The 17,450-nt window shown below is 37.6% G+C and overlaps 1 protein-coding gene across 3 annotated transcripts in view; it reads left to right on the top strand.

The window, feature by feature from the left end:
* The window catches only part of GAREM1 (GRB2 associated regulator of MAPK1 subtype 1), a 77,459-nt gene extending 60,009 nt beyond the window's left edge, over window positions 1–17,450 (top strand). For 2 of the 3 annotated variants that reach the window (XM_081953002.1, XM_081953004.1), the window contains 3 exons: window positions 2,720–3,892; window positions 6,106–6,272; window positions 10,792–17,450. In XM_081953002.1, the coding sequence (XP_081809128.1) occupies window positions 2,720–3,892; window positions 6,106–6,272; window positions 10,792–11,704 (2,253 nt within the window). In that variant the 3' untranslated portion in view covers window positions 11,705–17,450. The remainder of the gene's footprint in view (window positions 1–2,719; window positions 3,893–6,105; window positions 6,273–10,791) is intronic. The other variant, XM_081953003.1, reaches the window with a different exon arrangement.

Here is a 17,450-nt window from a genome sequence, read left to right as displayed (position 1 = left end):
GATATGCAGAGGGTTCTTGAAGAAGTGACATCGGAGTAAAAATCTTCAATGGGGCAGTGAAGAGTATAGAGCTGAGGACTCGGATCTTAATTGATAAGAAATCTGATGGCTGTTAATATTCATGATGAATTATAACGTTTTGCATTTGGGTCTGAATTTTGAACAACAGTCATGGTCAATTAGATTTTTATTGTTTCCTGGATTAGCTGTATTGAGATATCACAACACTGGAATAACTTCCTCTCAGGAAATTCTGCAACTGGGGCATTAGCGTGATAAGCTCTGCATAACAAAGAGTTCAGTTTGAAACATTATTTCCTTTCCAACGTTCATATTATGGTGGATCCTTTGCTAAACATATTACTGATTACTTTTTGTGATTTCCTTTTTTTTATACAAAAAAATTAAATAATAAATTAAGGTAACAGTGTTAAACAGAGGTGAGTTGCTGCCAGCTTTACTGCCGGTTCGCAACGCGTGCGCAATGTGCGCACACATGCCAGTTGTGCTCTTCAATGTAAATTCTTCTGCTCGCATGCTCAGAACCATTTACAGTAAACTGTGTATGCATAGTCACGAAAATGGGCGGCGGCCAAGCGGCAGCGAGGGAAGTGGTTCGGGGGTGTGGCAGGCCTGGGTCGCTGCCGGTTCTGTGATCCAGGCCGGAATTCCACTAACGGTTCGACCAAATCAGCAACAACCCACCTCTGGTGTTAAAACATTTATCTGGAATAAAATCCCAGTGGGTCTTTCTTCCGAATAAATTTATGAATAGGATTCCATTATATGTTTCTTTATTTTATCTATTAGGTCACTATATAGGTCAGTTTTAATTCTACCTGCTGGTACTGGAAAATTCTGAATAGGGTTCGCATCTTACATGGTATCTGTCAAGACTCTCCATTTAAATGGGGTGGAGTATCTTCCCCTGAATGTGAGTGTGGTGCTCCCCAGCAGGCATGGATCATATTGTGACAAGCTGCCATCTGAGAGCTTATACAGGAGGACAAGTAGACCTTTTTCAATTAACAAATATCAAGCTTAATTGGAAAAATGGCCCCAATATTAATATATAGAACACCAATTTTATCTTTATGAACCAATGCATTTTAAAATGCAATTTGTAATTTAACATAAAATTTCTTGAATTTCTTATACCTTACAAAATTGACCATACATCTCCACTTATGTGTATCACACTATTGTGTTCTTTCTGTACAACTTTACTACTGCATTCCATGTCTTTCATGCCATACACTACACACACACACACACACACACACACGTCCAATGAATGTTAAGATTCAGAAATTATTTTTCAAAAGACAAGGGATATATGATGCTGCTTTCAGTGTCCTAAAGTCATAATCAAAAGGCTGTAGACTTTCTTAGATTTTGTCAAAAGAATTGCCATTACATATGGTGTATATATGAATATTGAAGGTGCCTGGGCATGCCTGTTAGATTTGTTCCACTTTTGCATTCCCTTTGTGCAATTTCCAGTGTGACTGGAAGAGGTTGTTCTTTCTCAGGCTGATCTTTAGATTGGAATCTTAGGTTATACATAACTCAGTTACAGAAATGTATATGTGGTAAAATATCTGTTTTTAAAAGCTGGTACATGTATCTGCAGAATTATGGCATGTCCTTACTTCACAGATTAAATCTTAGCATTTGCTAACTCTTTTTTATTAACATTGCAGATCAGAAAGAAAAATCTTAATTTTTATTCTTAGTTGCAAATATGAATTGTGATGATATAGATTAGGTAATCTAATTTGAGTACTAGGCATTATTTACTTTTGATCACGTAAAATTCATACTTCACAGAGTTTGCCAGCTGGCTATTTTCATGAAATAAGAAGCAATTATCTCTGGATAACCAGCCACAGTAAATTGTTTGGCCAACATTTTTATCACTCTAGTTGTGTTCTGTTTTCTAAGCGGAGAAACAAAAATAGTCTCTATAGAAATCTGTAGTCATTGACGGGATTTGTAGAATATATTAGTATTTAATTTCAAGAGAGGAGGGAGGGAGGGAAGGAAACGGGGACACACACACACACACACACACACACACACACACACACAGATTTCTTTATGTCAAGAGTTAGATATATGTTGCTCGCCAGATGCTATAGTCCACAATTTCTGCAATCTAAATTCACTAGCCTTGCTGGCTGGGGCTATTGATAACAGAAAATTCAAATTTCTAGATATTCACGTTCATGCTTTCTTTTATTTTTGAATACAGAAGAGAGTGAAAGTAGGGAAGGAATAACCATGCTGCTACAAATTACAGGTAGTCAAACATAGCATTAAACTATAGTAGAATAGCAAAGTATATATAACAATACCTCAGTGCTCATGAGCAAGCCTAATTGTATAAGGTTGTAGGTTCCTATATAATTTAAACATTTGGTGTTCTTAAGTTTTGTGGCATAGAGAGATTACTTATTTTTATCTGATAAATTCTTAATATTGTTACTCTTTATAAACGCTTTAACAAAAGAAGGTAGAGTGATCAGTCATGTGGATATTTTAGAGCAGTCTTTCTCACTTTGATATTTATTTATGCACTGAATGTATGGGTGTTATAGTCTAACATAGAATGCCAGGCAGAAGAAGTTGGACAATTCTGATGTTCATATTTGTTGGGTTGATCCCCTACGTTTACAGCTTGATGTGCTATTTTAATTTTGAATGTTGTATTTTCTAGGTGGCTTCAGGTGAATGCAATGAAGACACAGAAGTTTATAATATTACCCTTTGCACAGGCGATGAGCTCACATTAATGGGACAAGCAGAAATCCTATATGCAAAATCTTCAAAGGAAAAGTCACGGCTCAATACCATCTTCAAGAAAATTGGAAAACTCAATTCTATTAGCAAATTGGGCAAAGGCAAAATGCCTTGCTTGATTTGCATGAACCATCGGACCAATGAGAGTATTAGCCTGCCTTTCCAGTGTAAAGGGAGATTTAGCACACGTAGTCCCTTGGAGCTGCAAATGCAAGAAGGGGAGCATACCATTCGAAACATCGTGGAAAAGACACGGCTCCCAGTGAATGTGAATGTGCCAAGCCCTCCCCCACGGAATCCTTATGACTTGCATTTTGTCCGTGAAGGACACCGTTACAAGTTTGTTAATATTCAAACCAAGACAGTTGTGGTTTGCTGCGCACTACATAGTAATAAAATTATTCCAATGCACTTTCCTTTGCATTTAGCTCTTCCAAAGTTTACCCTTCCAGAAAGTCTTGTGAAAGGAGAAGCATGGCATGAAGCCTTTGTGAAGCACTGGTTCAGCCTCTGCCAAGAGCAGTTCGATATTGATGAATATTCTCGTGCTGTGAGAGATGTAAAAGCGGACTGGAATGAAGACTGCAAAAGCCCACAAAAAAGTCGACCCACCAGCCACAACCATGTGCCAAACTCTCTCAGTTATGCTCGGGATGAGTTGACCCAATCTTTCCACCGTCTCTCTGTATGTGTCTATGGAAACAACCTCCATGGAAATAGCGAGGTGAACCTTCATGATTGCAGAGACTTGTGTAACGAGTGGGTTTTATCTTCTCATGATGCTTTGCAAGATTTTAGGGATGGGAGCTGTAACTACCTTTTTCCTGAAATTAGTGAAGAAACAGTCTGTTTACCTCCTAAACTGGAACTCCCATATGAAGAACTATGGTTGGACAAAGGGGGTGGGAAAGTGAATGATCAGCCTCTTACTCGCTCACAGAGCGAAAAGAACAAATGTGACAACTACAGGAGTGCTTTCCGGTCCAAGGGTGGTGCAACTTCTCTGCCAGCACCAGGATCTTTAGTAGCAACAGCAAAATCCTCAGATGTTTCCCTACCTCCACCACCTGTGCCTCCTAAATCAGAAGCGGTAAGTTCCTAGCGTTTTGCTTAATACCCACGAAGGGTGAAGTTCCTACCACATATATGTAACACTTATTTTTCATAAGGGGGTGAAGTAATCTGGATATGATTGCGCCCACTTGGCCTCTTTTAACCCGTCAATCTTGTCATTCCCCGTGGTTTATGGAGGAACTGAGAGAGATGAAGCGGATCAAGAGACGCTGGCAGAAGACAAATGAACTCGACCAAACATGGCTAAGAGCTGCTATTTGAGCCTACTTTGTGGTGATTTGTACAGCGAAGTAGAGATATGTCTCAGCACAAATTTCCTCTGCATATAATTGTCCAGTGGCCCTCAGAATATGATTTCTGAAAAATAATATAAGTTTTAGGTAGATCCACAGGGATGAAGGCATATTTATAATACTAGGTTTTAATATAATTTGGACTTAAACAATAACGCTGGGATTTTAAATTAGGTCCTAGAAACAGGATTAGAGACAATGGCAGGTGTCAAAACTTCAGTGTAATATGTCAAACCGTAATAGTCTAACCATTATTCTGTGGGTCAATTGCAGCTTTAGAACTCCTTTAAAGATAGTCCTACGTACAGCAGGGGAGCAGTTGTCTAAACTGGATTTCATCTGAGCAAGACTGTTTCATCAGCCAGGAAGTTTCTGTTCTAGAATCAGGCCTGAAATCCATCTGAAATGTATCTAGATATTTCATTTTTCCATCTGAAGGACATAAATGAATTACTGTATGCTTTTAAATACTTTCTGAATTACTTCCTTTTCTTATGAGAGAAAACCTTGAAATGTCTTCAAAGGTACAATTTCATAATTAATTTTAAAGAAGGGAGAGCAGGTTGCATTTTGTTCAAATCTCTCCCTCAAGAGTTGTAAATAGTTCCTTCATTTATGCTAGTGATAATAGCATTTGTATTTTTAACCAGTCCTCTTTCAGCAGCTACCATCTGCCCTCTGCTGGTGATATATAAGTAAAATGTAAAGTCCTCATTTTTTAAAAGACAATTCTGGATCTGCTTAAAAAAAAGAAAAGAATAGAATAGAATGACAAAATCTTTCACATTTTCAGTATAAACATCATCATTTGGGTAACTTGGATTTGTTCAGGATGCAAGTTACAGTCCATCGAAATCTGGGTGGACAATTAATTTATTAACACCCAGTATCATAGATTCAAGGTAAAAGGTAAAGGTTCCCGACTCTAGGGGGCGGTGCTTATCTCAATTTCAAAGCCGAAGAGTCAGTGCTGTCTGAAGACGTCTACGCGGTCATGTGGCCAGCATGACTAAATGCCGAAGGCGCACGGAACACTGTTACCTTCCCACCAAAGGTGGTCCCTAATTTTACTACTTGCATTTGTACATGCTTTTGAACTGCTAGGTTGGTAGAACTGGGACAAGTAACAGGAGCCCACTCCGTTACGCAGCGCTAGGGATTCGACCCACCGAACTGCCAGCCTTTCTGATCAACAAGCTCAGCATCTTAACCACTGAGCCACCTCCCATAGATTCAAAGAGCATGCTTATTAAAGAAGTGCAGTACAGGAACACTCAATTGTGTCCTCCAAAAAAAGAAGAACTGGCTCTTGAAGGCCAGAATCAACAGCTGAGGGCTGCTGTTGATACTGCCATTTCCTCTCTGCCTGATGGGAGAGTTGGCCATGAAGGATTTTCTTTTCTTCTTTGTTCCATAACCTGGAATTCAGGTCAGTTTCCCCTAATTTAGCAGTGTTATCAACCTAGTTTCTCAAATTCTGCAAAGGTTACTGATCTGGTATGACCTTAACCCCCTAGGTGACGTTTCATAAGAGCCTGAAGACCTGGTTCTGCCAGATGGCTTGGGGAGCCAATGGAGGAGCTACATAGTGGAGGTGGTTGACCTCCCATGTATCCATGATTTTATCTATTGATGTTTTTATGTGCTGTGTTTTTTACAATGATGATTTTAATGTTTTTTTTTAATGTTTGCATATTGAAAACCAACCAGAGTCGTTGGATATGAAATGGGCTGCAAATAAATTTTATAAATAAATGAATGTGGTGTCTAAGTTGAGCTGCAAGTTCTCATATTCCACTTCTGCTTTAGAAACTCTAAGGGTCCTTAGATAAATAATGATTTATTTATCCTTGTTTCATCCCTATTAATATTATTAGTTTTCAGGATAATTATTTACCTGCATGATGTGCTACATCACAATTGTGCATAATTTCAGGTCAGAGAGGAATGTAGACTCCTGAATGCTCCTCCTGTCCCGCCACGCAACTCAAAGCCAACATCTACTAGCCCTTCTATTCCTCCACGGATGAGCAAACCTGTGCGGCAGCAAACCCGTTCTCCTAGTCCAACACTTTCATACTACTCATCAGGACTGCACAATATGTAAGTACTAAGTGCTTTCTTTTCAAAGTCTTATTTTTATACTATTGGTATATGGTTCAAGTGCTGGGCTGCGAAAGCACAGGTATAAATTCCACTTGACGTTGGAGCTCATTATCTCTCAGACTAAGCTAGTTCATAGGATTGTTGCTGTGAAGAGTAGTAAACAGAGTTCTCCCCCTGCACATTCACAAGGACAAGAAAATTGGGGTAATAAATAATCAATAGAAAATGGGTGGTTGCAATAACTGAATAATAAAGAATCAGAGAATTGGAAGGGGCCATTAGACCATTGAATCCAGTTCTTTGTTCATATCCTCCCAAATCTATTTGTTAACAGAATCATGCAAAATTTATATGATAAATATAAATAGATAAAACAATTGTAGCAATTATATATTCTGGCACCTTATATTATCAATAGATTGTATTTCTCATTTTATCCTAAAGATAAAAATAATGATGGAGTACTATTGCCAATTTTACCCGTAGCGGCCAGAAGGTAGATCGGATTCTACTTCTAGAACTTTGGGTGATTTGTAATAAGGCAGCAAGATCAACAGTCAAAATACCAAAGATGAATTTTTTTGTAATGACACCTAAGCAATGAGAAGCCAGACATCGGTGATTGTGTAACAGAACAAGATTCGTAGGGTGAAACCTGTTCAACTTGTTTTGATTAATTAAAGAACGATTGTATTAAACGAAGGACAAATTTGAGATTTGTACTTAGTTCACATATTAGTGGGTATTTTATGGCAATAAATATCAAGAAAAATGCAAGAGTATAGTGAAGGAAACCATATGCTTTGTGAACTCCATTCTTGGTATTGGCACTGATGAGAATCACAGGCAGCAGCATGGAGAAAAGACTTCTAATTAAGATCTAGAGAGCTCTCTACTCAGAACAAGCAAGATTGAATTGCATAGTTTGACAGTGTAAGTCAAAATCCTTTTTCCACTAGAGCTATATACAAATAATCCTTGACAAAGAACTGCAATGGACTCTCTCGTCATTATGGTCATATGTTATAACAACCCTAAAATGGGTCAGACACATGATCAACCTGGTTTTTATGATCTTTTTTGCTGTAGTCTACCCTCATCAGTCATCGCCAAACTAAAAACTTCTAAACATTTTGGACTACAAGCCGCATACTGGTAGTCCTCGGTTAATAACAGTAGCTAGTTCTAGAACTCTATAAACAATACAGTTGTAGAGCATGACATCATGTGATTCTGCTGACTTATAATGGCAGTTCCAACAGTTGTAACTGCATCTGTTAAGTGAGTCCCAAGTGATTGCTAAGTGTAACGTTATGTGTGGAGAGGGTTTCCTCTTTTAAATTCTTGGGGGTGCTTATTAGTCAAGATCTCACCTGGAAAAACAACACGTCTCTGGTGATTGGAAAGGCCCAACAGAGACTTCATTTCCTTAGAGTCCTGCGGAAAAATCAGGTGAAACAATGGCTGATGACCTCTTTCTATCGGTCCACCATAGAAAGTGCCCTCACATACTGCATTACAGTATGGTATGCTGGTTTAACTGCTGCAGATAGGAAGGCCCTACAGAGAGTGATCAATTCGGCACCAGAAACCATTGGTTGCCCTCTGACACCACTGGATGACATCGCCAAATCTCGCTGCTTTAGCAGAGTAAGGAAGATACTCAGAGATGATTCACACCCTGGTCAGTGTCTCTTTGCACTTTTACCATCGGGCAGAAGACATCAAAGTATAGCCAGCCGAACAAAGAGGTTTAAAGATAGTTTCTATCCTTGGGCTGTAAGACTTTTAAATAGAATCACAATCACTCCATGCACATGCTAGTTTTTTTTCTTTTTTTCATTTCTGCTATAATTTTGCACCAGTGAGGTTAAAACCAATTTCGTTGTATTTAAGTACAATGACAGTAAAGATTATAGTATACTATGTGATTGCCATTTATGATCTCCAGCTGGCTTCCACATTGACTTTGCTTATCCGAAACCAACAGTGAACGTTGCTAATGGTGGTCATGTGACTACAGGATGCTATAACTGTCATAATTACAAGTTGGTGCCAATAGTCCAAATCGTGATCATGTGGTTACAGGGCTGTTGCAATTGGCTGCAATTTCAAGGGCTGGTTCTAATTCTCTTGTACAGCATCATTGTAATTTTGAACAGTTATTGAACAATATATTTTTAACCATGGACTACCTATATCAGTGTTGGCGAACCTTTTCAGCACCGAGTGCTGAAACAGGAGCATGCATGTGCATGCGCATTTGCCGGAACTGGAAGAGCAGCTGCCCGGGGCTCCATGTGCACCCGCCACCTGGTCTTCTGGTTTCCGGCCCTCCCACATGTGAAGACCAGCTGGCCGGCACACCGGAACCCGGAAGAGCAAAGGGCGACAGCTCTGCGTGCCACTTCCAGCACACATGCCATAGGTTCACTATTATGGACCAATATTGTTCAGTCTAGATTGTCTTTCTGGATGTGATTGGAAAGGCTACTTTAGCTCCTTATATCTACTATGTTAAATGTTGGAGATCTTTAAATATACTCCTTATAAAATAATGAGATTCTGGTTTTCATTCCTGAAGTTCAAAAAATGTAATTGATTGCTCTATTTCCCCCTGTAAAGAGAGGCTAATTTTAAATATTTTTCCTTGTTTATTTTATTGTTATTATTTGGCTTTTGCTTTGTTTAAATTTACTTTTTATTTCTTCATTTTTTAATTTTTGTGAGCCACCTAAAGTAGCCCCATGGTGAGATGTATAAATAAAATAATAATAATAATAATAATAATAATAATAATAATAATAATAATAATAATAATAATAATAATAATAATAATAATAATAAATAATAATTAATAATAATAATAATAATAATAATAATAATAATAATAATAATAATAATAATAATAATAATAATAATAATAGAATGCAGCAAAATCGCACAAACTGATTACAAAGCTAGAAATGACAGAGTTGCTAAATTAATCCACTGGTCATTATGTAAAAAATATGATTTACCTGTATCCAGAAAGTCATGGGAACATAAGGAGAAAAAAGTTACCGAAAATGAGAAGGTGAAGATCTTGTGGGATTTTCAAATACAAACGGATCGTCATTTGGATCACAACACTCCAGATATCACGGTTGTAGAGGGCCGAAGTGTACAGTTGATTGATATCGCTGTTCCTGGAGATGCCAGAGTCGAAGAAAAAGAACTAGAAAAAATGAAATATCGCAACCTGGCCATGGAAACTACACAGCTATGGATGAAGCATGTAACAGTGGATACCCATTGTCATCGGGGCACTTGGCACCATGTCCAAGAATTTTACAAGATACATCCACAAATTGCAGCTTCCTGCAATAACACCAGCGGAACTGCAAAAAACTATGCTACTCTGAACATCTTATATTTTAAGAAGGTACTTGGTTGATACCTAGGACACTGGCAGCAAACCATATCAACCATTAGCACCAGTCACTGGTATTTGTAATGCATTTTTGAATGTTCAGTTGGCTGAGTTTCATGTTTAATGAATAAAGTATATAATAATAATAAAAAATAATAGAGGGACTTCAGAATTCAGACTGACAGGCACTTGGCCTACAGCACACCTGACATAACAATAGTTGAAAAGAAAAAAGTATGTTTCGTTGACATTGTAATACCTGGTGATGCACGAATTGAAGATAAACAGCAAGAAAAAATCACAAAGTACCGGGACTTGCAAATTGAAGTTGAGTGACTGTGGGAAAAGAAATCGTGTGTTGTCCCGATTGTAATTGGAGCCCTTGGAGGTACCTCGCTATTTGGAAATTCTAAATTTACCTGACTTGAACATTCTGATTCTACAAAAAACCACCCTACTTGGAACAACTTATATCCTCCAACGTTACCTTAACAGTTCCTAGGTCCTTGGTTAGGACTCAAGCTGTTGAGCTACCAACCAGCCCCAAAGGCTGTGAATCTCACCAAAGATGATGATGATGATGATGATGATAATAATGCCAAATCTAATCTGGACATCTGGCTGACTGTGCAAAAAACCATAATCATAATACGTAGTGCCATGGACCTTAACAGTTTTATTGACATGTGGAACTGTAATGTAAGCTATCTATGCAAGTAAAGACTTTCACTGACATAGAAATAGATGTCATTATAACTCCAGAGGTATAGTTAGTAGATTGCAAAAACTATGCACTCTAGTGGATTTGAGTATGGATGACGATTACATTTTCTATAAAATGGATTGCATATTTGATATAAATATTTGCCCATCGTATTCAACCTAATACTAATAAAGGGAAAATACTTGCCAGGAAAGTTGGTGACTTTGCTGGGAAAAGTTGCTTAATTTGTCATGTCTGAAAAAATGTCTATATAATGGAAGCACTGTTTTCCATTAGTCCTGTGCTATTTTGTATATAAAATAACAGAATTGTAAAAGTGACTACTACTAACTATAAAAGCTATATACTAATTCTGTCTCTTCTTTTTAATTATCTCAAAGCAGCAACACAGAAGAAGATGCTGAAAACTCTTCCGAGATTACTCCTGTTACTTGTTATCCATGTGGTATGGTGAAAAGTGACCTGCAAGAGCTTGACAACAAATTGCCTTTGGGAAGCCCTTCTGCTGATGGTTTGTTCTCTAGACTCTCATGGCCAAATCATTTTTCTGGAGCTGCTGAAGGCCTTTCTAGGAGTGAGTTTCTGTTGGATCCAAGCAGAAGTTACAGCTATCCAAGGCAGAAGAGTCCCAACACACCAAAGAGAAGCTGTCCAGCACCTTTTACATTCGATTTTGACAGAAATAAAGTCCCTCCAGGAGTTGTGCCACCAGCTACAATTGAGGCAGAATGCACCATGCCCAGTTGCCCAAAGTCAGCAAGTTACTCACTTGAATATACCGATGAAAAAAGTTTGGCAATAAGTGGCAACTTGCAGTCACTTTCTTGCCCTGCCTTACCCCCTCGTGCACCAAAGATGGTGGAGGAGAAGCCAGGGCTTGACTTGTGTCCTGGGTCTCTCAGAATAGATGGTGCTGAGGAAGATCCTCACAGGAGCTCTCCAGACCTTTCTGAAGACCAGTATCTGGATAAAAAAAGCATGCAAGACCTCTTCTCGGTTTCTTATTCTTTCTCGTCACCCCTTCATCTTCAGCTAGCACCGAGATCTTGTGGTGACGGTTCACCATGGCAGCCACCTGTAGATCTGTCTGGGCTTTCCATTGAGGAAGTATCTAAGTCTCTACGATTTATAGGCTTGTCGGAGGATGTCATAACACTTTTTGTTACTGAAAAAATTGATGGCAACTTGCTTGTCCAGCTCAATGAAGAGATCCTTTCTGAGGATTTTAAACTCAGCAAACTACAAGTTAAAAAAATATTGCAATTTATTAACGGCTGGAGACCTAAAATGTAGTGCTGACCAGTTCAACAAAATGTAGAAGTATGCTAGAAGCCCTGAAACTAACTCACAATCTACCATTTTTAATTTTTTATTGCACTAAGTCTGTCCATCCTTCCTTCTTTCCTTCCTTCCTTCTGTAAATAGTAGAAGAAAAACAGTTATTACTATGCAGATTATTTTGGGTGTTAAGCAAACACTTTTGTACATAATAGAAGGATAAAGGTGTGCCTTTTGCATCCCTGAACATTCAACAGCTGCTAAATAGTGGACATTAAAGGGAATTAATTTGTTCTCATGTAGCGTAGTGAGACATATTTATTACTATGGGTTAGCAAAACTGGTGCACAAATCAGTTTATTATTATTATTGCATTTTCCTGTAATCTTTTTTCTTCTTGATTTATTTTTATTCTAATAATAATAGTTGTTGCCTTCTGTTTTTATTTGTTTAACAGAAAGTGTCAAATATTCCACCTTTGCACCTTGTTCTTGCTGTAGATTCATTTTTATTAAATTCCCAGATTGTAATAAATAATGGATCCATATTTCAATGCAAAAAAACAACAACCCCAACACAGTCTGGGCAGATAGATTCTTGTACCCAGCAGGTTTTTTTTACATAACATACCATTAATAAAAAAAAGAAAGAGGTAAAGGTTTTTGATGTCTAGTAGGGGCATGAGATTAAGAATATACTATTTTAAAAATTTGAAAAGTAATAACTCAGTGTCAACCAAGAGCAGCAAATAATTGCATTTAAAAGTTTTTGCAATCACTTTGCAAACTATTAAAATGTTTACATGTATTCTCAGCAAATATTGATGCCCTAGTTGAATTTGGAATAATTGATAAAGATCATTATCTCCATTGTTTATGTATAAAGTGTATTTAAAATTAGAGTGGATATTAGAGTGAATTTCAATTTCAATTGAAACGTGAGAAACTGGTAGAGTGATTTAATGATTTCTTCCAGATGATTCATATTCTTCTTTTTTCCTTAATATTCTTAAAAATTCATAGAGTTAAGGAAGAAGAAAAGCTGACCTATTAATCTAAATTAAAAGAATCCACATTCCAAAAACTAAGCCTATCTAATCAAAATGAAACAGAATAATTTTCTTAAAGCAATTTTTTTTGCTTAGGAGAATAATAAATGTTTTATTAAATGATGTATGTATATTATAAATTTCTTGTATATCTGACATGCATTTGTTTAAGTGTTTACCCCTTAGTCAGTTTTGACTGTAACATACTTTAAAATGGACAAACCTCGAGCTTTTGGTATTTGTTTTAGAGAAATCCTGAGATCCAGCATTGCTAGAGGATTTAAACTAAATATATTATAATATTGTGCTTCTGAGCACATGTTTAGTCCACATTTTTTTTCTTCTCCAAGTATTCTTTCTCAGGAACCTGTTATGGTAGAGGGCAGAGAAAGTTATTAAGCAATTGGAAACCAGAAACCCTTACCAATCAATGGCAGTTTAACCAAAGATCTACCAATATATCTCAATCTACTTTCTGTTCACACCTATCATGTTTAGCAAAAACACTAATATCTCTATAAGAGAAAAATGAGTCTAATGTACCACCACTCATTTCTTTGCACAGTTAAATATTAAACAGCAAGAATAAATGATTCCATGTATGTACTTTAAGAAAAAAGAACTGTACCCTCTCCCATCTCTATATGGCTGTGTTGCAATATTTCTGAATGTGATATTTGCATTTGTTTTTCACCCGTTATGTATCAAGAAACTATAAGGCTTGTTGGAAACCTGATGGAAGACTCCATGCCATATATGAGAGGAAGAAGCTATGTTTTGGCCATTAGAAGAAAATTGTGACCTCTGATATATATTCTCACACACACAAAAAAACACACACCAAACTTGGCAAACTCAAACAGTCCTACTTTATCAAACTATGTAAAGAAGGTGATTTGAAAATGAATGCCTTTAAAATTAATGGATGTTGGAGCCCATTTCCAGAGAACTTTCTAGAATGAGCAGTCCAACAATGCCATTTGATAGATTTTCAGAAAGGTCTGAATAATTTGGCCATATGCAGACAATCCTAGAAGTTTTTATGATACAATGGCTATTAGAAGTCATGCTTTAGCCCCAAAAGTGCTACATGCCAGAAATGAATGTTTTGAAGCTGTTATCCTATTGGTTGCGTTACATAATAGGATTGTGCCAAGACAAGACCTTCTAGACTAGATAGTAGGAAATGACTAACCAGGGGTCTTACACTAGTAGAGGGGTGTCAAACTTTATTTCATTGAGGGCCGCATCAGAGTTGTGTTTGACCTCGGGGGCGCAGGGATGAATATGGCCAGCTCATTGTTACTCCTGTCGGGGGTGCCTGTGGGGGCCCAAGTGCTCTGCCAGCAAAAACAGGCTCCCGAGCTCAATTCTTGGCTGTGAGGGCCTCCTGCAACCCTCTGCCAGCGAAAACAGAGCTGAGGGCCGCACGCGCAGCCCTCCCGAGCTCCATTTTCACTGGGTGAGACATCACAGGCTGGCCCTTTGCTGTTTCCAGGACAGCCCCATGGCCCAAATCTGGCCTGCAGGCCTTGAGTTTGACACCCTTGCACTTGTACCATAAACTCAGATTGGGTTCAGGTGGTAATAGGACCTGTAAAGGCCTGTGATGAGAAGAAACATGGTGAAAATGAAGGAAATCCAGAACAACGAGTACTGCAAATTTCTAGATCAAGGTTAGGGGCAGGAGGGAACGAAGACATATAGACTGTTGCAGTAGGGGGAGAGCACCAGGAACTAACCTACTAACTGTGCAATATCCAGGGACAGGAACCGCTAAATGTTCAATAAGTGAAAGTCACATGTTCTCGCTGCTATCAACGGCAGAAGAGAAAACATATCATCTAGCATAATCCTAACGTTCCTGACCACCAACATTGGAACTAGCTCAGAGCCCTGAACGAGGAGAGGAGGAAAATTTTAAGGGAGAAACACTGTAACCCAGTTTGAAATAGCAGGATCTTCATTTTATCAATTCCTACCCTGGTACATTGTTCTTCCTTTGTCCTTTATCTTCCCCTCCAGAGGCTGAATTTGAAGTTTTCATTTTACCTGTCAACTTCCCTGATATATTTAATAATACTAGTCTGTTGGAAGTTTAATTATAGTATTCATATGCATGAGGATTCTATGCATGGAATGGTGCTAATTCTTGAAACCCTGTCCATTTATACAAAGACTCTAGTAACTTCTTACTGGATACTATGTCCAGAAGTTTGATGTCTGGAACAATGTGAGACCATGCACTTGAACAGAATACCATAACTTTCTTGTGCTGCTATGCAAATACTTTGGAGAAGGAAAAATATTATTGTTGATTTCCTCATAGAGTGAATCATTCTGGATATATTTAGATACCATCCAATATCTGCTTTCCTGTGCTTATTGGAAAAACGACTGTGATGAAAGTGATTAGCTGAAAGCACAACATGAAGAGTTTGCTTTAGGCAGAGCTTTGAATATACTTCTTGCTATTGAATCCTACTGCAGAAGATTCAGCAGAGGGAACACTTTATAATATAGTCCCTTAGACCTGAGTATGTAGTGTTATGCCACAGGACTTCAAGTGGATTTCCTTATAGGAGAATGGAACCAGGGGAACTAATGCCAGCTATGTGTCTGCATTGTCATTGATAATCAAATGCCTATATTACAATGCATTGTGTTGCAGAGTTTAATGAAATCCCTCAGGATTGTCCATGCAAGCAGTGGCCCTTCAATCTATTCTAGAAATGCATTCTATCTTCCAAGACAGATTTTAGGGATGCATCAAAGAGAAAACTAAGATGCAGAACTCAGGAATCCACATGGCCGCTGTATAACAGCAGAGTGATTCAGATATCTCCAACATGTTGCTGTCATTTTGGCGGTCGGAGGCTTCAAGTAAACCTGGCAACTAATTGAATAATTCCCTGCAGTTTTCTTGGGAAGACTTTCGGAAATAGTCTGCCATTGCCTTTTTTTTCTTTAGGACTGGGAGAGTGTGACTAGCCCAAAGTCACCCAGCTGGCTAAGGCAGGGCTAGAATTCGTGGGTTCCCAGTAGCCTGGTGCCTTAACTACTATGTTAAACTGGTTCTTATACTGCCACTTAATTGTTACCTAACTTCTTAAAGCTGAGATCTAAATCGGTCCCGATGAAAGATAAATTTGTTTCACGAGATGACATCCATTTGTGCAAAGCCAGATGTACAATCTTAATGTTTTCCAGGAAATAAACTTCTTTGAGTTATAAAATATTATGGTCTTTGAGAAAATAATCACAGCGAAAGTGGGAGATATTCTTCTAAGTAAGTATGCATATACTGTAATACAGAGAAAATATCACACTGCTAGCGATAAAAAAGAAAAAGAAAACCTCTCAATCTAATAGCTTTCTCCAATTTGGAGAATGTATCATATTCCATACATTTTGAAATTGGTCACAATGTCTATAAATTTTGGGATCTGAGGTGTTATAATATATGGAGGATCCCTGGTAAAGAATGCCTTAAAGAATGCCGATGTACAGTATACTTTTTACATATGTCATAATGCAAGTGATTCAGTAGAATTAGAAAGGGTGAATCAATTCAACGGCTGAAGTTATCCTGAATTAAAATAACAATGTATGATCTTACAGATTCCTATGGGACAGGTCTCACTCCTCAAAACTGCAGTATTATAAAAATCTTATTGTCACTTTCTCCCCATTCCCCGTGTAGTATTTCAAACAATTTGTTTAAGGCACAGTGGAGAATAGTGATGAATTGAGTCATTCCTGAAGGGGCATGGATTCTTCTCCCATGGGATGCATGCTACCTGTTTGAAGATTAAATAGGTCTATAATTAGTTTGATTAAAAGATAGCATCATCCATTCTGGACCATAAAAATCTTGGGTCTTATCTAAATCATCCCAAAGATTTATTAGAAGTTTGAAATGAGCAAATGTCTAATTTTACAGTTGCTCTATTAAGTTCCCAGCCTCTTAGAGGATATGTAATTATTAAAAATGAGGAACAGCAGCACCTAAAGTCAAAGAATAGGCTAAGCTAGCAACATGAATCTAACTTCATGCTGGAATAAAACACTGGCAACAGTATTCAGAAACTGACCGCATTGTATCTATTACCTAAAGTAAGATGAATGGCGTTCAGGCTGTGTCATGCATATCTCCCTATTCGAAGCTATGTTTGGAGCAATTGCAATTTTCACATCAATTTCCAAAACTTATTTTTTTTAAATGAAAATTTAGAAATTAGTAGTCTAGATTGTAATTTACCTCTCAGAAGAAAGATGACACTAGAAGCATTCATGGCATTTCTCATTGATAAAATGAGGCTGAAAACAAAGTGGGATATAAAAGCCTTGCTAGTATCTAGGACAGAAGTTTTTGTCTTAATTAGCAATGGGTTTAATTTTGAATAAAGAAATTGATTGGGTTTTGTACAAAATTTTATTTGCACTGTATCAAAAGAGCTTCTAGATCCCATATTACTATTCAGTTTCATGTTTGTAAGAAATGTTTCAGAACACAATAAAAAAATTGACTCGGTAAGAATATTCATTGTTACATTTGTGAAATTTGTGCTGGTCTGTATAATTCAATTAAAATGTTAGGATGAGAAACATTTATTTAAACCAGGAGCAAAGAATTAATGCTATAAGGTATATAAAGACATGTCAGTGTTGTATTGTAAGTATATTTGTTTATTAAAGATACTATTTTCATGA

Source organism: Natrix helvetica (genome assembly GCF_964273705.1).
Source record: "Natrix helvetica genome assembly, chromosome: 4".
In the NCBI taxonomy this organism is placed as follows: domain Eukaryota; kingdom Metazoa; phylum Chordata; class Lepidosauria; order Squamata; family Natricidae; genus Natrix; species Natrix helvetica.
The sequence above is the reverse complement of the archived record's forward strand: the minus strand, read 5'-3'. Positions and strand labels throughout refer to the sequence as shown.